At 46.0% G+C, this 21,596-nt stretch overlaps 1 protein-coding gene across 2 annotated transcripts; it reads right to left on the reverse strand.

Moving 5' to 3' along the window:
• Positions 1–2,050: 2,050 nt before the first annotated feature.
• On the reverse strand, positions 2,051–17,909 carry LOC135246064 (poly [ADP-ribose] polymerase tankyrase-2). 2 transcript variants are annotated; one of them, XM_064319561.1, is made up of 27 exons: positions 17,152–17,909; positions 16,525–16,749; positions 16,125–16,220; positions 15,959–15,995; positions 15,141–15,216; positions 14,487–14,581; positions 14,287–14,353; positions 13,841–14,027; positions 13,622–13,743; positions 13,106–13,197; positions 12,902–12,980; positions 12,311–12,482; positions 12,003–12,082; positions 11,636–11,781; positions 11,146–11,311; positions 10,608–10,827; positions 10,032–10,141; positions 9,057–9,245; positions 7,907–8,147; positions 7,326–7,408; positions 7,015–7,135; positions 6,509–6,606; positions 5,769–5,843; positions 5,050–5,155; positions 4,568–4,754; positions 3,666–3,822; positions 2,051–3,261 (listed from the first exon to the last, which is right to left on the reverse strand). In XM_064319561.1, the coding sequence occupies exons 1-27, from the start codon at positions 17,363–17,365 to the stop codon at positions 3,199–3,201; spliced, it is 3,504 nt and encodes a 1,167-aa protein (XP_064175631.1). In that variant the 5' UTR covers positions 17,366–17,909; the 3' UTR covers positions 2,051–3,198. The 2 variants fall into 2 exon arrangements, with proteins under 2 accessions (XP_064175631.1, XP_064175642.1); XM_064319572.1 differs by lacking the exon at positions 9,057–9,245 and having other exon boundaries at positions 17,152–17,904.
• Between the last annotated feature and the right edge of the window lie 3,687 nt (positions 17,910–21,596).

A 21,596-nucleotide genomic window follows, 5' to 3' on the forward strand; every position in this document is an offset into this window, starting at 1 on the left:
GCTCTTTTTTCAAAGCAGTAGTATCAAAGCTGATATAAGCAAAATGGAACATTTGAGGAAATGGGGCAATATCATGTTATAGTAAGGTGATTGTGCTGTCCTGGTAATAGTGGCAACAAACATGCACACACATACACACACACACACACACACACGCACACGCACACCTACACACACGCACAAACACACACACACAACACACACAAACTTGATCAATGTCTTTAGGGAATTTGTACTTAATTCAGGTAACTATTGTATCCTATCAATAATTCGCAAAAAATGTGCTGCAACCCATTGGGATAGGTTGAAGTATTTATAAATGTATGTTTATAGTGTACGTATACAGTGAGCTCAATAATGATTTTTTTCTTGATTTGGCTCCATACTCCACAATTTTAGATTAGTAACAATTCAGTTGTGGTTAAAATGAACACTCTCAGGTTCTTTAAGGGTACTTTTTATCCACTTTGGTTTATAATACACATTGTGGAGCTCACTGCATATGTCAGTGACATTAATGTCAGTCCATTATTGAATATAGCCAATATCATATCTATGGGTACAAACCATTTTGCGGAAACATGGAAGCCAAATTGCTACGTTGTATAATACTGTTAATGAAATTCCAAGTCATATGGAGTATCTTGGTTAATGCACAGTAAACACAGATATCTTATATCTACAAAGTACATTCTTCACATAGCAGTTTAATGGCCACTTGTAAGAGCACCAGTGTTGAGTGATTGCCTTGAACACATACCGGCTAAATAGACTTCAAAATAAGTCTTTTGAAAATGGCATCATCTTAAGCTTTCACTAAATGGCGTTGAACTCTGGTAATAGCAGGCAAGACGCCAGAAGATTATATTCCAGAGACAAACTCAGTTTTTTTTTCTGTTTGCCACTTAGCCCTTCTCAGGCTTCTTAACATTGATTTGATGGGTATTATCATTTGGTTGTTAGAATAAGCCTACTAGAAATGTACTTTCTCTCTTCCTATACATAGCAAATTATGACACACCAAAATTATTCTGATACATCTTGTCCTTTCTAAATACCAATCCACATAAAAATATATACACTGAACTCTATGATGTTAAATTGTTTTTTAAATATTTTTGTTTTGAAACAAAAGTACAGGTCAATTACTGCACTTCAAACACATTTCACCAGCAGTTATTTTAAGCACAAGTTTTCAGTTTGCTTGAGTGAATACTGAACTTACCCAACATACCCCAAAATCGGGCAACAGCACCATCTGTAGGGATTTAAAACCATTTATTTCACTCCATAGAGCAGCTATAACAAGGAGGATAGTTTTTCATGCCAGTATGCTCGTAGGTTATTTAATATGCCAAATCATTCACATTTTCACAAGATAGATTTTTTGACTCTTCAATGACAGCTTCAATGACTGTTCTTGTGTACCAAAATGAAGTATCTCTCTATGGCCTAATGTACAATTGAACCAACAAGCATACAGCTAATGAGGTCATTAAGCCAGGACATTCGGTGAAGATAATAATCTGCATGTATGTTTTATAATTTTCACATATAATTTGCATTGGTGGCAGGTGAGGTGAGTTCCCACTCATTACTGTAAAGTAATTTGAGCATTTAGAGAAGTGCTATATAAATGCAATGATACAATGATAAATACAAACATACATGGTTTATAACCGATTTAAAAATGTGTATTCAATGTTTATTTCTGATTCTGTCCTCTTCCTTGCACAAGTAGTCAGGGTTCTGATTTAGAACAGCTAACATACACAAACCAGGTTAGCAGAAACTGGTTTACCCTCCAGGATTTCAGCAGAATTCTGACATCTCAAAGTAGGGTCATTTTTTGCACTGACCGCAGCTTTGCTGTACCCTGTAAACTTCTGTTTTTTCAACTTCAAAATACTATGGCCAGTAATGCCTTCCCAACTACACATTTATGTTCCTTGGAAGTCTTTTGAAATGTCTGTTTAAATCATAAGACAGCATCAAACAGCAGTAACGGCATTTTCATATCTGAGGCAAAACAAAAAAATACATACCAAAATAATATATTATTTCTTTTATTTGGTTGCCACAGGGGTTGAAGAGAATTTCCCATAAATTTACCACGATACTGAAGTAGTGTTAAACAGATACTTTCCATATATGACATCACAAGATTGAACATGACAGGAATACCATGCACAAAGAACAAGTGCTTCAGAAACATTCTGCAATGATACCATAGTCAAGTTCACGTTATTTCTGACAAACTCAAAACAGTGCATCCAACAATATCTTCCATAACAAAAGTCAGTCACATACCAGTTAGCTACATTATTTGCACTGCAGACAACTCAACCATCAAATGAGTGTACTGTATATAAAAAAATCAATTTCCAAGCTTGTTAACTTAAAACAAATTTTTTTCATGGGTCAATCTGAAAAAAATGTCTGAGGCATTTCTTTTTAACTTTTTTTTCCTGTGTTCTGAAACATTTACAATGCTTATTCACCAAGCAAATTTCTGCAGATAAGATCACCTTGGTTACCGTAACAGACTGATAAGACATTCAACAGAGTGCTGTCTGTTTTCTCTCTCCACTCCTCATCTAATTATGAATGAAAATACCACGGTTACAAACACAGAGAGACCCTGCACCAAACACAGCACAGCTGGCTATTTCATCTCAGCAATTGCTGAAAAGGGATTCATTCTTTTCAACTGCTGATTCAGAGGAGAAATTACTCTGTTCAGTTAACATTAAGATGTATTATTCTTATAATACAAAGGCAAATAAATTAACATGCTAGTACAAAAAATATATATACACAACAGCTTCATAAAATAAATAATTCAAATCTTAGCTGTGCTTTGCTCTCCACCAGCTTTCCCATTACAGAATTAGAAGTCAAATACGGTGCAAACAACACTCTTTTCCAAATATGGACATTAGAACAAGCCAACAAAATAAACAATAAATAAAAATCACAAAATCATTAAATCACGCAGTTCCATATACAGCCAAATTGGGAAGGGGAAGGAATCATAAACAGTTAAAAAAAAAAAAAATGATTGAAAAGAGAAACTTTATACACTGTATAAATATTTCCACATGCAATAACTACAGCCGTGGTTCCATCTCATAATGCTCATGTGACAAACTGAACAGGGTTGGTCCAGAGCTGATTGCTGACCTTTGACCTCTGAATTTATCCATCTGCAGCCCCCTCAGGTCGAATTATTTGATACGTTATCAAATATTCTGGATAGGCCTGGAAAGGAAGGCACAAACATAAATAATGGCAGAACCATCAATACCACCCTTATCTTTCATATCCGGCACTTTCATTCCTTGTGAAAGAGAGAGAGAGTCGCTATACATTATGTGACAGCTGTCACCAGATGAAGCATAATATGTCTTGAGAATCACACATAGATGCTCAGTAAATGGATGGACTGCATTTATATAGAGCTTTTATCCAAAGCGCTTTACAATTGATGCCTCTCGTTCGCCCATTCACACACACACTCACTCACCAACTTGCTCAGGGACACGTCGACACACCCAGGGTGGGGGATCGAACCGGCAACCCTCCGACTGCCAGACAACCGCTCTTACCTCCTGAGCCATGTCGCCCCACAGCGGTAGGTCATGTGACCGGTGAGGCGCCAGTACCTGTTCTCCTCTGTAGATGACGTACTCCGCCAGGGCCAGTCCGTTGACGCTGGGCCTGCCAGTGACGGAGTGGTGCCCGGGCGGGGAGTGGGCCATCTTCATGGCGCTGAACTGGAGGAAGGACTTTCCGAGGGTCACGCGGCAAAACAGCAGGTGCCTGCAGTCACGGCAAAACAACAAAGAGCCAGTGACACCAAGTTCTCCTGCCCTGAAAAAATGACTCAACGCCAAGGCAACTTGGTGCTCTCAGCATTACGACTGGAGAAAACAGGGTATAGGGTGTTCTTTAGAGCTTTTGGGCTCATTGTGCCTCTGTAGATCCTTTCACTTCTCCTCTCATCCAATAGCAAGAAAATAAGAGGAAAATGCGCATGCCATGCACTTGTCACAGGACTAAATTTCCACCCTGTATTTCTTGCATCTCCTTCCCTTTTTTGGCATTGAGGGAGTCAAAAGAATCCTTTCATGGCCAAAATGAAGCCTTTTAAGAATGTTCTGAAGGAATGCCTGATATGTAGGGCGTTCTTTCGCATGTCTTAGAACTTTACTTACCCTCTATCCTCTTTTGAAACAGCTTAATGGCTTTGAATTTTTTTTCTGAATAATTTTAAACTTATTTTTTAGAACTTAGGAAATTATGAAAACACAGTTCTCTGCAAACTCATTTGAGTTAAGCATCCAAGTTTAGTTACCTTGTCCTGGATGAGACAAAGAGTTAAAATTTTTATATTATTACTCATATTACATAATCTGGAACATCTTGTTCCAAATCAATCAATAAAGCAATACAAAAATGTCAATAATATTTTCAGTTATCAGAAACGGAACAATAAATACGGTACATAAATAAGCATTCAAACACAGTTCTGTGGACCAATAGAGAGAAAGGAGGCGTGGCTAACCTCTGGCAGACGTAGCAGGAGCGGTCTTTGTGCAGGGGGCACCCCGTGCCCCCTCCTATCCCGTAGACGTACTGATTGCTCTTCGAGGAGTTCTCCGCGAAGTAGATCCCGGCTCCGAACATGCCTCCGATGTACGCGTGCCTCTCGTCGAAACCCTTGTGGATGATGGCGTTCACGAACGGAGAACCTGCAAGCCAGGGATTCGCTAAGACCAGCTCTGGAATCGCACAAAACTTTTAATGTACAAAAAAATTACAGCCAGCAAAATTGTAAGAGATGAAGGAAAACAAGGGCCAGACCAGTCCTCATGTAATATTGTACGTTATTTACTTTTGGAAACCAACACGCAACCACGATTGAGGCCGATTCCTTTGTCAAGGCTCAGAAACATTGGCAGAAATGTCAAGGCAGAAATAAACTCTGGATCCACTGGTTCTCCAGACATGGAAGCTGGCTTTCTCCACTGGCGGACACACACTTACCGTGGAACAGCATTCGCTCGTTGGAATGATTATGATTCTCTTCAGATACTTCCTTCCTGCGATGAGTATACCTTTCCCACATCTTCTTATTGCACACTTTCTGTATCTGAAAATTAAGGTAGAAAAACGACACATTCAGTGCAAACTTTGACACAAGAATTTTGAATTGGAGGCATTTAATGATAAAATAATGCATATAATTACCATACTACCACACCCATGCATGTGTGTGTTCGATGAATTTTAGAAAAAAAAAAAAAAAATGGTATGACCACGATACGATTAAAGAGGTCATCCATAGGAAATAGGCCTGTGGTCATTCATGCTTCAGAGCAACTGGGAGTTACAGGAAACAAGCTTGGCAGGTTAAACAGGTTGTGTAAAAACAAACTCCCTCGACTTTGGCAAGCAACTTCTGAGAACAGTGAAAAAGCAGAACTTGAATTAGTTCTTTAAGTTCCTGCTTTTTGTTAGAGCAGCATGCTCATTCAGGTCTACAGTACAGCATGGCGTGGGGTCCTCTTAGGCAGTCCCACTGGCTCCACAGGGACACGAGGCCGAACGTGATATAGATACAAACTATACACCGAGCGAAGGGCAAGTTTAAAAGGCAACAGCAGCGTATGAAAGTGATACGGCTATTCATTTGTGTATTTACTACTCAGCCAAGGCAAAAAAAAAAAAAAAAAAAAAATCTGACAATAAAATTATCCACACACCTTTAAAATGTTGTATCTGTTAAAAACACCCCCAGCATGGCCGCCATCTCTGTGCTCTCGAATCGTGCTCTGCATCTGTAAAAAAAAAAAACAGACACATTTTTAAATCTCCTTTCCCACCAACACTCTACTGCAGTGAAGGCATTTTTTGCCAGGCATAATGAAGGCATGCATTTGCAGGTGTTATGTTGGCCACAGGGGTAAATCCCACATAGGTTTGCATGTTCCCACAGGGAGCTAAATGCTCAGCATTTTGGCTGTCTGTGTCACCCATGGTCTAGTGGCTCCAGGTGATGGATCTACTCTGATGAGCAGGTGGAGGCTCGAAGATTAATATGCTCCTCGTCATCGCAGTGCCCTCGGGCAAAGTCACCAAGTTATTCAGAGATATACCCTCACAGGAAAATAAATGCAGTGTCACAAAGATTATACCATTTCAAATATACCAGTCTTTCCAGGAGCCCAACAGGGCTCCAGGTATACTTAGTGGTTTAACAAAATTCTCTTTAACAGTTTTGGAAAATGGCCAAAAACACCCATCGACTTAAAAGACTACCATATGAAAAGACGCTGTTCTAGACTATTACAATCAACGTCAAGAACGCCCCCCCTTCTCCAACTTCACAAGTACGCTGAAAATAACAGCATATTATCTGATATTTCAAAGATAATGTTCATAAACGCTGGTGAATCTAAATCATGGATCAAGCAATCGTGGATTCTGAGTGGTGAGGTAGTACCTCTTCTTCCACGGACTGGAACTCCTTGTCGTCTGTGGCCAGGTCGATCAGAATGGTTCCACTGTTAGCGGTGTTCAGAGTTAGGTAAGGGTTCAGACCTGCAGCACATCGAATGTGAGGACATGGTTACTTAAAGAGGTGTGGCCTTCACGCATCCCAATATATTTACAGGTGTGTAAAAGTGAAAAAAAAAATCATGTGACGAAAGAGCAAATCCAGCATGCTACACTAACTCTACACTAAATAATAAAAATATATCTATTAAAAACTTAGTGCCCTTTGAATTTCAGAGTTCGAAAATGGGTAGTAACAAAAGCCTAGCTTTTAAGAATCACAGAGTTTTATTTGCGAAATAACTCAGAATATCATTATTGACAACACAAAAAGCAACCAAAGGCAAACCTCCATCATCGCCGACAGTTTGCAAGTTAAGGTATTATTGGTGCATTTTGTGCTTTGTACAGCAAGTGAAGAAGGCATTATTTAGTGTTGTTTGTGATTAGTACTTTGCGGTCCCGCGATCAGCCTTTCCACCCCCTTGATGATTTTGTGCCGGTGCCCGTAGGCGTTGATGCCGATCTCCTTCAGCTCTTTGTGTCCCATCTCCACCAGCACGTCCAGGGTGATCTGTACACAGAGAATTCAGCTGTCAGTTTCCCATTTCTTACACACGCTACAGCTTTTCCCACATGGGATACCAGGAATTCAGGTTACTCAAGAAATAAAAAATAAATAAAGATGGCGTACGCAGATATGTCCGACAGATTTTAACAAATGACTGCACGTGAAAAGAGGGGCGGTTGAAATATAGACTCACTTGCTCTCGTTCAAAGATCTCTAAAAGATGCTCCAGGCCCAGGTTGTGGAGGAACTGACTGATACTCAAGTCAACCCCTGGAACTGAGAAGAGAGAAATAAACTTTGCGTCAAACTGGAGTTACACAGCTCTAGTCATACATTAACAATGGTCCAGAGGGACCGTGAGTGTGCCGTTTTATAGCCCTTTGCAGAGTACACCTTTTAGGCATACCATTGCTTTTGCACCCATGCAGCTAAATGGTATCCACCTCAGTCAAAACACCATCAAGACAGGAGGAGCATTTCAGACATTCGTATTTCAAGCCTGAACACATTTTGGAAACCTCTTGAAGGCTGGTTGACTGAGGAGGAGATGAAAATTAGCAGGGGTCCTGTAAGTGAGCTCCTCAAGGTGTAAGATCACAAATATGGAATTAGAATGTTCTTAACTGAACCTTCTACTGCTGATGTAACAATCACTACTTGTAACTGACTACAGTTCTAGAACACTGGCATAGAACTTTGAAAAACACATTCCTAAAAACCTCCTCTTCATAAGGTTAAAAAGGAGTGTGACAGTGAGCGTTGAGGGAAACTCACCCTCTTCTTTCTTGTCGACTGGCCCCTCGGCCCCAGACGGCGCGAGGAGGGGGAGGAGCTCTGGAAAGCCCCCCGCCTGGCTGTCGATGGCGCTGGAGGAGGGCAGGGGGGTGGGGCCGGCTGAAAGGGCGGAGGGGGCCACGCCCGCGGAGGCGGAGACGCTGATGACCTGCGGCTTGTAGCAGGAGGGCAGCGCGGAGGGGGGCATGGCCGCGGTCAGCAAGGCGCGGACGTCGTCGGCCTGGAAGACGCGAGGAGAGAAAGGCGACGCGTCACCTCCGGCGCCGTGGAAACCCGAGCTCCGCGGAGACGGGAGGACGGTCACATGCACCGGCTCCGGGGTCGCCCGGGATGCCGTGCGAAACCCTCACGCCCGAACGCAGCCGGGCGCGTCTGGCATGCGCTGGTGCAACATGACGTCAAGCAGCGGAAAAACCTCCACAGCAGGCCTAGAGGACTACAATTCCCAGCATCCCCCTGGCATTCATCTAAAGGCCATAAGCCGCATTCAGCTGGATGTGACAGTCCGGAGGCTGCTGATGTCGAGCAGAATGGAGGCGTGAAACGGGCACAGAGATGCATTAAACCACATCGGCTACACCCACAGAGAAGAGCTCTGGAGTTACCTCAATACCTGAATGCAAGCATACAGCATTTTAACAGGATAAAATCACAATTAACTACCTTAAAGCAATACTATTACTATAATGGTAAAATTGGTAGCATATTAGCATAATATTTGTTTAACAGAGAAAACAACGTCAACTTAAAAATCTGAAAAGTAGTGTGTTTAGAGACGTAAATCCATTAACATATTACCTTAACTGAACTGCAGGCGCATAATTTCTTTGGTATTATTGACACACTGGTATTATCAGAGACACAGCCTGCAGTCTGACCGCGGTGTTCCAGTGCATCCACAGCAGCCTGAATGCTAAGCGTGCCCGCAGCCGCAGTGCGTGGGCGGTGTGAGCCGAGCGGTTTAATGCATCCGCCACCCGCGCGATGGGACTGACACGGCTGGCTGTGAGTGGGGGTGGGGGTGGGGGTGGGGTGGGGAGCAGGCCGTCCCCTGATCCGGCAGAGGGGGTGAACAGTGACTGGGGGGTGGGGAGGGGGGGCTGTGAGAACACCGAGAGGACGTGGATACCGTCACTAGGTCCAGCGGCGACTGGCCCTCCTGGTTTCGGAGGGTGGGGTCGGCCCCGTGCGCCAGCAGAAGGGCGCACAGCTGGGTCCTTCCCTTCTGGGCGGCCTCGTGCAGCGGGGTGAACGCCCACTTATCGGTGGCGTTCACGCATGCGTCGTACTTGATGAGCAAAGCCGCCACGTCCACATGCTGGAAACGAGACACACGCACGCCGCTTGCTCTCGGTTGGCTGCTCCTTTCCCAAGAGTCACCTGACGCTTCTTTCCCCCCCTCCCCCCACCCCCCACCCCTCACCCCAACTAACCCTTTCCCCTGCTCCCAAGCTCACCTCCCCCCCCCCACCACCCCCACCCCCACCCATCTCCAACGGCCAGCAAGCATTCACGATGGTGCCATGTGCAAAGGCCCGTCAGAAGCACAGCAGCAGGTGAAAACACGCCAAAGACACGCTTTCCACATCGCCCAGGGTGACCGGGAAGGGAAAGGGTTAAATAGCACTGCGACTGGACAGAGGAAAGGAGCCCGAATACCTACCTTTCTAACGTGGAGAGCCGGCCCTCCTTCTCGAAATGCCGGCCACGTAAAAAACCCCGCCCCCGCGGAACACGGCGCGCCGGCCCTCCGCAATCTGAACGAGCGGCGCGAGGCGAGCGGCGGAGACGTGCGTCCTGAGCGAAACGCAATCGGCCGCTTCGGGAGCGGCGGGCGGCTCTGAAAGGCCGCGGTCGTGATTGCCCGCTCGCCGCTCAAGGGCCCTCGGAGACGCACGAAACGAACGCGGCAATCTGCCGTCCTCGCGCTTCTCCTTCCATCTCCATCCTTAACCCTTCCCTCGCCGCGCGAGCCGGAGCTCGTCTTTCCAACCGACGACTCTCTGAAGCTTCCGAACCTGCTCTCCCTCATTACATCGGGGTATCTGGAGTTACCGTAGCGACCGTGACCCAGGAAGCGTTTCCCGGGGTTACGGGGACTCACCCCGTACGAGGCGGCGTTGTGCAGGGGGATGAGGCCCCCCTTGTCCTGCGAGTTGACCTCCGCTCCGTGCTGCAGCAGGTACTCCGCCACCTCCAGGTTGTTATAGCCGGCTGGGACACGGGAACGGACAGCGCGTTAAACGACAATCAGTTCTGCATCCTTTTAATCAACATAAAATGAAAGAACGCACTCTGTCTGGCCTTATACATTGCACTGTAGCGTGCTTCGCAATCAATTTAAGCACCAGTTAAGTCTGGACTGTTGTGAATAAACACTTCAGCTTACGCGTATCACTCATATTCATTGATACATAATCTTCATTATAAAGACCTTGGTGGATATAAGCCCCAGGTGAAGTTTAGTTGGACAATCACTGACCCAGTACATGGCATTGCATGCCTGAATTCATACTTAAGGTTGTTTTGTTTTTAAACGTCTTTCTTCTTTAAGCTAACATTTCCCTTCTGGTAGTATTTTCTCAAAGAATGACCGAGGGGCCCTTTAAGAAAATCGCAGGCCGGGTTGGGCGACCAGCGCGAATCGCCGTGGTAACCGCGGGCGGCGGGGCGCGCTGACCTGCCAGGTGCAGCGGGGTGGAGTGGCGGCCCTGCGTGTCCCTGCAGTTGACGTTGTCGGGCCGGCACAGCTTCTTGACGCGGGCCAGGCAGCCCTTTTTGGCGGCGTCCAGCAGCGCCGCGTCGCCCCTCAGCAGGTCCTGGATGTCCGTGTCCCCGTCCTTCACCAGGTCCAGCGCGGTGTTCCCGTCCCGGTTCTTTTTGGTCGGGTCGGCGCCGTGCTGCGGGCGAAAAAACGGTGAAGCGATCCCCTCACCGGCTGCTACTGCGAGCTAACGGCTTCACTTAAGTTAGCCTAGCAGGTGCCCAATGCAGCCAGCCAACTTTGCAGTTCATTGAATCACATGGGGGCTAAAGCAATTTTGTACAAAGATATGCAATTTAAATAATCATAATGAACACAATGCAGTGTCCATAGTGAATCTCTCAGGGGGGGGATACTCTTACAGACAGTATTGATCCAGGCCCAAGCCCTCAGCCGTCAGCACTGCCTGGAATAGACCCACAGCAGGCGCTTCCGGAGGGCATGACCGCCGTACCTGCAGCAGCAGTTTGCAGATCTCGTATTTCCCCTTGGCGGCGGCCTCGTGCAGGGGGGTGAACTTCCACAGGTCCGCCACGTTGACCACGGCGCCGTGAATGACCAGCAGCTCCGCCACCTCGTAGTGACCGTAGGAGCAGGCGTTGTGCAAGGGGACCAGGCCGCTGTGGGGGCGGAGGGGCTGGCTTAACGTTTACTTTAACAAAACGGTTTTTTCATCTTGCATCATTTTTCCCCTTTCACAAAATGTTTTGACAAGTTCGGCAATCACCAATTGACCTGCTGAACAACGTTTGTGGAGGAAAAACAATACAATAACACAAGAACAATATCTTTCCATTTTTCATGGAATCCAAGCCTTCATATTACCAAGACAGCTTTATGTCAGTCAGTTCTTCTTTATAAATAAGCTTCAGTGAACGTCTGAGCAAAGCCCAGCTGTGTGTCCAACAGGATACGGGGGGGTGGGGGGGGGGGTGGAGCCTCACCCTTTGTCCTTAGCGTGGACGTCCGCGCCGTGCTGAAGCAGGAACTCCACCACCGCCACGCGGTTGTACCCCGCCGCGAAATGCAGGGGGGTGGACTGGCGCCCCTCCACGTCCCGGCAGTTGACGTTCTGGAGCGTGCACAGCCGCTGAAACAAGAGACACCGGGCGAACGGTCGACAGACTCAACACTTCAATCAGCGAGCCCACTCCGCGTCTCGGCTCCTGTAGTGCGGCTCATCCCCGCATTCGCGCGGCGCGACGGAAGGACCCGCGGGCTAATCTGGCCCTTCAGAATGCGCGCGGGGGTCGGATTAATTATGCAGAGCAACGCCGAGAGCCGCGGAGCCGCGTCCCTCCTCCTGATTACCTTGACGATGTCCAAGTCTCCAGATTTCGAGGCCTCCAGCAGCTGCCGATCGGTGTCCGAGTTCCTGACGAACGCTCCCTCTGCCATGAATAAAACATGCGCGTCGTCGGCAATCAGAGCCGACGAGGGCCAGAGAAGTGCTTTCAAGCATTAACAGCCGTCACACCCCGTCTGACACCCTGTATCTTATGTGTGGGGGGGGGGAAATAAAGATCTTTCATTTTAAAGTTTCCTTACATTGGTGAAGGGGGCCTACTTTACATAATACCGAATGTAATTTTGGGACTCAGGCGCTATGCGCTCCTTACGCTGCAGGATCTCCTGGACGCTCTCGTTGCCCAGCTGCGAGGGGGAGAAGCCCTGCAGGGACGTGATGAGGGGGTCGCAGCCCGAGCTCAGGAGGAGCCGGCAGGTCTGGAGGTGGCCGCAGTGGGCCGCCCGGTGCAGGGCCGTCTGGCCCAGGTTGTCCAGGGCGTTCACCTGCGGGGGACGAGGCGAGGGACACTCAGATACTCGCTCTACAGCAGCGTTGCCCAACCGCTGCACCATCAGGTGAGGCCAGGTGTGCGGTGTGAAAAATCGTTTTAGTTCAAATAAATTTCAAAAGATTTTTTAAACTTGAACAATGAATACAAGAATTCAATGAAGAAAAATGAACAAATCCTATTCACAAAAGCCTAAATAAATGTCAGTAAAATAGATATGGTTCTATTAGAACCCGGAAAGAACATTTGGGCCTACTGTTGACACGTCACTACGTCGCTTGCTTTTGAGAGTGGTGTGCTATGAGATCCTATAAATTTGGGAAGTGCCGCAGAAGGAGAAAGGCTCGGAAACAAACAGATGTGAGGTTACAGATGTGAGGCCCCAAACCACCCCTCCGTTTGGACTGCACTTACTTTGGCCTCGTGCTTCACCAGCACTTCGATGACGTCGTTGTGGGACTTCTCGGAAGCCAGGTGCAGGGGCGTCAAGAAGCTGAAAAATCGAGAGAAAATTTAGCAAAAATTTTCGCATGCGCCGCTTAATGAAAAACACGAGCCGAAGGCAAAACGTATGAACTCTTTTCACAGCTGTGTTCTGGCTAGCGTGGCGCTACGTACTCTTTGGTCTTCTCGTTCACATTGGCTCCTTTCCTCAGCAGTAACTCGCACACTTGTTTCCTCTTAGGGTAAGGAGACGTGGCCGCGCAGTGCTGCAGACGGAACGGGAAAGCATCCCACACAAAAATCTAATTTAACCATGTAACAGCATACTGCAGTGCACAGAAGCTCTAACAGGAATCTTTACACCTTTAGCCTGTACAACCGTTCATTTTGTGAGAGGGAATCATTTAATCGGTATGCATGGACAGTCCGTATTTTTCTATCAAGAAGTCATAGAAAGTAAATAAATTTAAAAAATAAGCTCAGAAATTTCTGAAATGAGTCATCCTACTCCAGAAATTACAAGCAAATGGACTGAATGCTGACAATGGCATATTTCATATTTATACTCAATATGAAAATACCCAACAAACATAATTTTTAAAAAAAACACGTTTACAAATATACAGTTTATAGATCCATCTAGTGAACAACACCCATGAGCCGCAGTAGATACGCAGGGCGACAGGTTACCAGTGCGGTCTCGTGGGTGTGCGGGTGCCTGAAGCTGATGGTCTCCAGGGAGAGGTGCTTCTTCATGCGCGCGAGGTCCGCCTCTCTCGCGGCCTGCAGCAGGGCGTGGCCCCTGAACTCGTCTGTGAAAGAGAGAGCGGAGGGTGAGGAGGAGTGAGGGCGGCCCTTGGCGGCGGCGGTGGAGGCGGGCCTGTCGGCCTCCGGGGGGACGGCGCTCACATGCCAGGCGCTCCTTCAGCGGCGCGGTGGGCGCCAGGTCGATGGCGCTCTTGTTGTGGCAGTTGAGGAAGGTGGGGTCGGCGCCGTAGCTGAGCAGCAGGGAGCACACCTCCACCCGGTTCTTGGAGGAGGCCTCGTGCAGCGGGGTGAACTGCCACAGGTCCATGGCGTTGACGCAGGCTCCATGCTGAGAGAGAGAGAGAGAGCGATACTATACTTGGTAAGACTGAGAGATAGGACTTGGGATTTCTTGCTCCTTGGAATAATAAATCAAATTCTGTTAAACACAGCCCATGCCAACAAAAAGTATAATAATCAGTGTTAATCATTAAAAGCAAATGAAATACTAATCTGAACAGCGGCATTGTTTAACAATCGGGTGGCTCTGGCAAACAACAAATTTGTACAGACCTAGCAGTCTTGAGCACAGAAAGATAACAACACACCTTCACGAGTAACTCGGTCACTTCGTAATGTCCGTAGGAGCAGGCGTTGTGCAGGGGCACCAGGTCACTGAAAGGAAAGCAGGGCGTTACGGGCGGGAGGGTGAAAGGGGGAGCGGTAAAGGAGAACAGGACGAGCACAGAGGGCCTCTCTCTCTCTCTCTCTATCTATCTCTCTCTTTATCTCTCTCTCTCTCTCTCACCCTTTGTCTTTGGCGTGCACGTCGGCTCCGTGCTGCAGCAGCAGCTGCACCGTCTTCACCCGGTTGTAGCCGGCGGCCAGATGCAGCGGGGTGGACTGAAAAACACGGGGAGACGACAGACTGACGTTCCACACAAATACAGGCTCGCCGCAGCCCTTCCTCAAACTACACGCTTATCTGTCCCGCTAAATCCAACACCGAGAAGGTTGCGGTGGGGCTCTGGTCTTGTAGGCGTCAGTGTCAGTGTAGCACTTGAATTGCTTAGTTTAAAAAAAATAAATGGATGATGCGTAAAAAAATAACTGTAAGCTGCCTGTGATGTGGGTATCAACCAAGCAAATAAACAATAATGATGAAGAGCTTGCTTTTGGTCAGTACAACATTCAGCGCAATGCCACTTCAGGGCACAGTTTAAATCACAAACAAGTTGCAGACATACAAATGTTTACTAAGACACAGCAAGCCTATGTCAGATTTTCCAACATTAAATATTTGATGTGAGCAAACCCCATAGCAACTAGCAGGGACAACTTAAACACACTGCGGCTATAATGCTGCGATAAAGTTAGCATACACATTTATTTAAGAGATAGCTACACTCAAGCTGAGCTAATATCTTAACTACTGTATGATTGAGCTTATTTAGGCAATTACCTTCCTTCCATCACTGGCGTGACAGTTAACATTTAGGGGCGTAAGAAGGGCCATCAATTTTTCTTCATTCCCACTCCTGAAATTAGAAAATAAGCATTAGAAGAATGGAGCATTCCCAGTACTGATATCCATACTCTCAGCATTGTCCGTCTAAATTAAGCATTATGTTTCTGCACTTACATTTAAAAATGGAGTGGAATAATTACTCCTGTCAGCACCATTTTTGAAAAGTAAACGTGAGGGTTGAAAGAGTCTCCAGTAATGAGATGCAAATTACTTTAAAATATTATTTTGCTTTCAAACACAGCTAATTGCTTTGACTAAACTCAGAATTAATGACTGTAGCATGCCACTTTAAAATGCATTTTCAATACCTTAAAAGTTTGTTATCATCGGTATTTTTTTAAAGCTTACACCAAATGCCAAAGTTAATTATAATCAAACATAAATTATCCACATTTTAACCACCAGTAATCAGGCCACTGAAGCTATTCAACAGGATGTACCCATAACCCGATAAGCCTGCATACTATGTAATAAAGTTCCACTGTTAAAAAAACTCGATAGATGATGACAGCAGGGTGCTCGAGAATTGACTGAGCACCCTTCACCTTCTGTAAACACTATGTACGTCATATTTCATATTTTTTGCAGCAAGCCATTCTCATTAATGCTAGAGCTACTCAGTCAGCCGGACAGTGAATCATTAAGGGACTCTTTAAGTGACCAAGTCTGTTAGTAAACACGTGAACAGCCTGTTGTTTCAACACCACTGGATGTACCCTTCACACAGTTGCAGAACTTAGGATTTGGTGTACCTTGCACTCTCAAGGAGGTCATCTTTTCTGTATTCACCTGTGTGAGGAAATACATTCACATATTACATGCATTGATAATAACATTCAAAATCAATTATTGTAACAACGCATCGTGAACCATCCAAAATAAAGAAATGCCTATTTAGCCAACAGCTGCTTGACTCACCCGTCAGCACAGCTTTTGTGGCGGGCTCAGCCAGGTCCAGAGCGGTTCTTCCGTCTGTGTTTCGGATTGTTGGCTCGGCCCCATGCTGCAGCAGCACTACACGAGGAATTAAAACAGACTGACTCAATCCAATGTCCCAGAGAAACATTGATGCCAAAAACCCAGATACGCAGATTTGCGGTAGCTGAAATGTAATTTGCCGTTCCACCACATCAACTTTTCAAACTGCACAGATATCCGTTTTTTAAGCTTTAATACAATTTAAGTGACGAGTCTAAGATAAGCACTGATTAATTTCTAGCAGCTGTGGGGAAAAGGCGTTATGGCTGTACAACGCTGAATCTTTGAACGAGGTTACACAAATACCAACACTTTTAGCCCACTTAGAGAGACAATTCACCTATGCAGACGTCGATCTTGCCCTTGATGGCAGCTTCGTGAAGCGGAGTGTAGTTCCAGTTGTCCCTGGAGTTGGCGTCAGCCCCGTGGTGGAGGAGCAGGTTTACCACCTCAGCGTGGCCGAATGAACAGGCGTTGTGCAGGGAGATGAGCCCTCCGTCATCCCGGGCATGCACGTTCGCCCCGTTCTGCAGCAGGTAGTCCACCACATCCCTACGGCCAAAGCCTGAGAAGTACAACACACCTATCACCGTGACATGCCTGGCAGAGCATAGTCAGGTGGTCACAGTGCTTTCACATGCAACAGGAAGTCATGACACATAGCTAGTCCAATTAGCTATCTTTAGAAAGACCACAAGATATCTGGCTAATTTAGCAAACAGTTGTTAGGATTATCCCCCTACCCTAAATTGCCATAGAGAACGCTTCCTATTTTACTACCAGTTTTGTTCGGGTACTCCCTCTTGCTACCAAGATAATGCTATGAATACAATTCGTTTATTTGCTAACCCCGTTCCAGTAGGTATGTAAAGACTATACCGTTACTGTTAGCAAGACAGCAATCTAACACAGAAACGTTACTGTATGTCCGCCGCTAGTGCAATGGTTGTTTACCAAGAGGCCTTACCTGCAGCGAAATGCAGAGGAGTCGATTTCCTCCCAGCCGTGTCTCTGCTGTTTACATTCTCCGGGGTGATCAGCTTCTTCACTCGCTCCAAATCGCCGTTCCTGCAGGCCTCGAAGAGTTCCCTCGTCGGCTCCCCTGCCCCGGTTACTTCAATTCCTGGAGACACGGCGCCTCCACCCACACCCGAGACCCCCGAGCACCTTCGGGCGGACATCAGCGGACTTAATCTATTTTCTATCTTGAGCGCTAAGTGGACACCAAGAGCCGTGGCAATTGGCCCAGGAAATAATGTCTCCAGATTTACCTCCGATCTTTAAAAACCATGGCGAAAATTCTACTCTGATGACGTCTGGGCAACCTACCTGGCACGGCTAGCTAACTGGCTACAACTACCGACACGGCCCCATGTAAATGGTTAGCACCTTAAATAGAGAGCTTGTTAACCAGTCTGCACATCAGATACAGCTATTTATTCGACCTAATCTCTAAAACATTTAATTATGCACTTATTACGTGCATAGAGATTTATAGATTGCAAACGACATTATACGATTTGTCAAAACTGTATATCATGTACCGACTGCAAATTAGCCACAAACAGCAGTAGCCATCTGAGGCCCTACCTGAGCGTCCGTGTGATGGATTGTGATATGTTTCATATCACGTGGTTATTTTGCTGCAAAGCTTGTCCATCTGCGAGCGAGGAGAGGCGGTGTTTTGAGACATCGGACATACTCGTGTATTTTCGCTAATCACATGATGCTGGTCGGCATTGTCCCTTTATGCTCTTCTGAACGTCATGAGCTGCCTATCTGAAAAATCCAGGCGTCTCCAAAGCTGCACGCAACATTTTAAGGAATTCATAATAATATGGAATACAGAAAATTAAACTTATGTTGATCATCATCACGAGCAATGCAATTTTTTTTATCAATACTAACAAAAAGTCAATGGAAGTGCTCGAAGAATTGCCACAGTGTCTAGTGTCATATAAAAGTTGCGGAAATGGTCTGGGAATTGTGTTAGGATTATTGGGACACCAGGTGGCGGTAAAGACGTGTATGACTATTAATTCAGTGAGAAAATATTTCTCCTCGTAACAATTAGAAATATTACTTTGTTTTATGCTTTTCATCAGTCAACTATATTTATTAAATAAAGTATTGCTTTATTTATGTAGAGCTACTTCAAAATAATTGCTCAACATAAATCAATTTATATTTATTTAATAAATATAGATGACTTATTATTAAAAGTTTAATTAGACTTTCATTTTTTCCTAATTGTATATTTTAGACATATACATATGACACTGGCATGTAGCTAATTTTTTTTTGCAGTACAAAATGTTAATGAAAACTACAAATACCAAGGTAAACTGCAGTTTTGGAGCTTATCACTGTAACCTTGTTCTCCGTGGCACATTTCTATTTTATTTCTAAGGTGAGTCTATTTTTGTAGCTGTCCCTTCACAACGCAATTTTGACCGCATTTCCCGCCAACACAGCTTGCCAATGTCAGTGTGGTGTGGGGATGGCTGGTTTAAGCAGCCACACCTGCCTGGGTCAAGCTAATTAGACCTGGCCAATTGGATAATTGGTTAATAATTAGATAATTGGCCAGGCTAATTGGACCCAGGAACAGGAGTGGCTGCACCTGTGCGTAGTGAGGTAATCACTGCGCACAGGTTAAATCTGCCATCCCCACCCACACAGGGGAGCCTCTCTGTCATGACAGTGTGTTAACATCTGCTCCTCGGCTATAACATCTTGCCGACCCTTGCAAATAAATGTGGACTGTTTTAACATCTTCTCCCTGTGTCTCTGTGCTGGAGGGCCCCAAAGAAAGCCACTTCGGTGGCCTGTGGCAGGCGTGTTTGCCACAGTGGCGCCCAACGTGGGGCTTCTCCGGCACAAGAAAGAGGCACAGGAGGGCCAGCCAGGAAGCACACTGGAGGAGGAACAGCTGCGGTGTTCCTGACAGGGCTTTGGGCGGATCCTCCAGGCCAAAAGCGGGGAGCGGGAGATGACCACGGAGGGGAAGGAAGCGATCCTCAGCTGGGACGCTGGGGAGCTGGACCTGGCCGTGAAGGCAGGTCAGCTACGGGCGGTGCACGAGAGGTGGTCGCGCCGTGAGCTGGACTTGGCCGGGAAGGCGGGTCAGCTACGGGCGGCGCACAAGCAGTGGCCGCGCCGTATTGCTTCCTTCCTTGTCTGTTGGTTGTTTTAGTTCATCGTTTTGGCCTGGTTGGGTTGCCCGGAGCCCGTGAAGGGGAAAGCCTGCACCAGCCTTCCAGCAGAGCCGACTGGCGGCCACCACACCTGCAAGGGTTCCTGGTCCCCAGCGCCACAAGGAAGCCAGCCCAGCCAGCCCACCAGCCCAACCACCCCACCACAGCCCCTGGAACAGCCCAAGCCGGTGACATCCCCACCAACCAGCTGAGCAGCCCAGGAATCCCCGCGCTCCGAGAGGGAGGAGGGGGGAGGGCTGCCTCATCATCCGGGGGAGGGTCACGGCTGTGCACTGGACTGTTCCGGGGCCCTTAAAGTGTTAAGGGCGCTTGGTTTTTTTTGTTTCGTTTTTTTTTTTTTCTCGCTTGGTTGGAGTGCTGGGGGGGGGAGTAGGCTTCGGCCAGGGATTCTCCCTGGCCTCAGTTTGGCGTTGGGGGTATGTGGTGTGGGGATGGCTGGTTTAAGCAGCCACACCTGCCTGGGTCAAGCTAATTAGACCTGGCCAATTGGATAATTGGTTAATAATTAGATAATTGGCCAGGCTAATTGGACCCAGGAACAGGAGTGGCTGCACCTGTGCGTAGTGAGGTAATCACTGCGCACAGGTTAAATCTGCCATCCCCACCCACACAGGGGAGCCTCTCTGTCATGACAGTGTGTTAACATCTGCTCCTCGGCTATAACATCTTGCCGACCCTTGCAAATAAATGTGGACTGTTTTAACATCTTCTCCCTGTGTCTCTGTGCTGGAGGGCCCCAAAGAAAGCCACTTCGGTGGCCTGTGGCAGGCGTGTTTGCCACAGTCAGGTCTACCACAGTTTGGCGCGAGTATGTGGTGCCCAACCGTGCCATCCCTAAAGTTATTGTATGCCACCTAGGAAAGGCTACGATTGGTCATGGTCAGTTTCACCTTGTACACACCCCCTTGTTTTCAGTCCAAAGCGCACCAATGAGGAGAACCTCAATGGATATTTTGAGAGGCAGCTTGTTTAAAAAAAGGTTCCAACAGTATCCCCTTTGCATCATGATTCTGATCATGCAATCCGTCCGTGCAGTAGCAGAGCAGATGACCTGCCAGAAACTTCTGTCTAAGCTCAGTGAAATAAAAAAAGAAATTCCTTTCAGTCCCATCATTCATGGCAATCTCTTGGGCTCATTTCCCCTGTATATATTGCATGTTCAGTGAACTAACAGCTGGAAAGGTTTCCTGCTACCTATGGGTTTGTCTTTATAACATATGGTTTTATAGCCACAGGTGCCTATTGTGAAAAATGCGACAAACATATGCATGTTTGTACTTACAGTGCGGTCAAAGCTTGCCAAAAGGGTGTGTATGTACAGCATTAACTTCAGTCCTTATATTTTATGATGTTTATCATCTTGATTATGTTTGTTTTCATTTTTGAAGTAGTCAAAGGTGAAATTGTACTTGAAGTTGGTATATTCTGAACTGTTTTTAGCACATCTTTGCATGGACTGTTTCAATTATGGCATGTAGATTTGAAATGTTATCTTCTTTAATTGTACTTTAAATTTCTGTTTAGTTGTGAGTTCTCCAGACTGTAATCTACATAATGATATGCATTTTTCAGTTGCTCATTACTCCAATCTCTAAGACAATTTTGAGAAAATACTCTTGAGGTACACATTTCTTTATAATTACTGGACATATTGACAATTATTGTTATTTGGGCAACATGTAATCTATATAGACAGCACTTTCAAAGCATTTGATACTAATTGTACACTGACTATAATACCTTTGTGCACATCTTTAGTAATGTGGCCTCTTATAATATTTAATTTATATTCACATGCTTAATTATTTACTCATGGGTGGAACATAATTCTTTATCTATATTTTTTATATCCAGTGTACACTGTGTAGTAGTCGGACAAAGGTCTAGTGACTGAAAGGTTAGCAAACTAAGTTTACAAATGCTTGGTGTGCAAAGGTTGTACTCATTTCTGAAAGTTAACTTAACTTTCTACGTACATACAATACACAGTTTGTCATTTTAGGGGATGTTTTTCATCATACACTAAATTGTTGTTGTTTGCGAACTACAACATCCAAAATGCTTTTGGGAACTTTCCACTCATCTCAAGGTTGAAACTTCCATATTTGTTGGTCTCGCTCGCAGGCAGGCTAGCTGCCAAGTTAAGCAGAGTGGAATTCTCACTGCAGGCGCCAACTTGCTCCATATGTTCTGG

This window comes from Anguilla rostrata, chromosome 2 (genome assembly GCF_018555375.3).
Source record: "Anguilla rostrata isolate EN2019 chromosome 2, ASM1855537v3, whole genome shotgun sequence".
Lineage (NCBI taxonomy): Eukaryota > Metazoa > Chordata > Actinopteri > Anguilliformes > Anguillidae > Anguilla > Anguilla rostrata.

Coding starts and splice junctions, on each gene's coding strand:
- LOC135246064 (XM_064319561.1), bottom strand. CDS start 17,365: ATGTCCGCCCGAAGGTGCTCGGGGGTCTCGGGTGTGGGTGGAGGCGCC. Junction 14,582..15,140: donor ACGCCAGTGATGGAAGGAAG/GTAATTGCCTAA, acceptor CGTGTTTTTCAG/TCCACCCCGCTGCATCTGGC. Junction 9,246..10,031: donor ACAACGCCGCCTCGTACGGG/GTGAGTCCCCGT, acceptor TCTCGTTTCCAG/CATGTGGACGTGGCGGCTTT.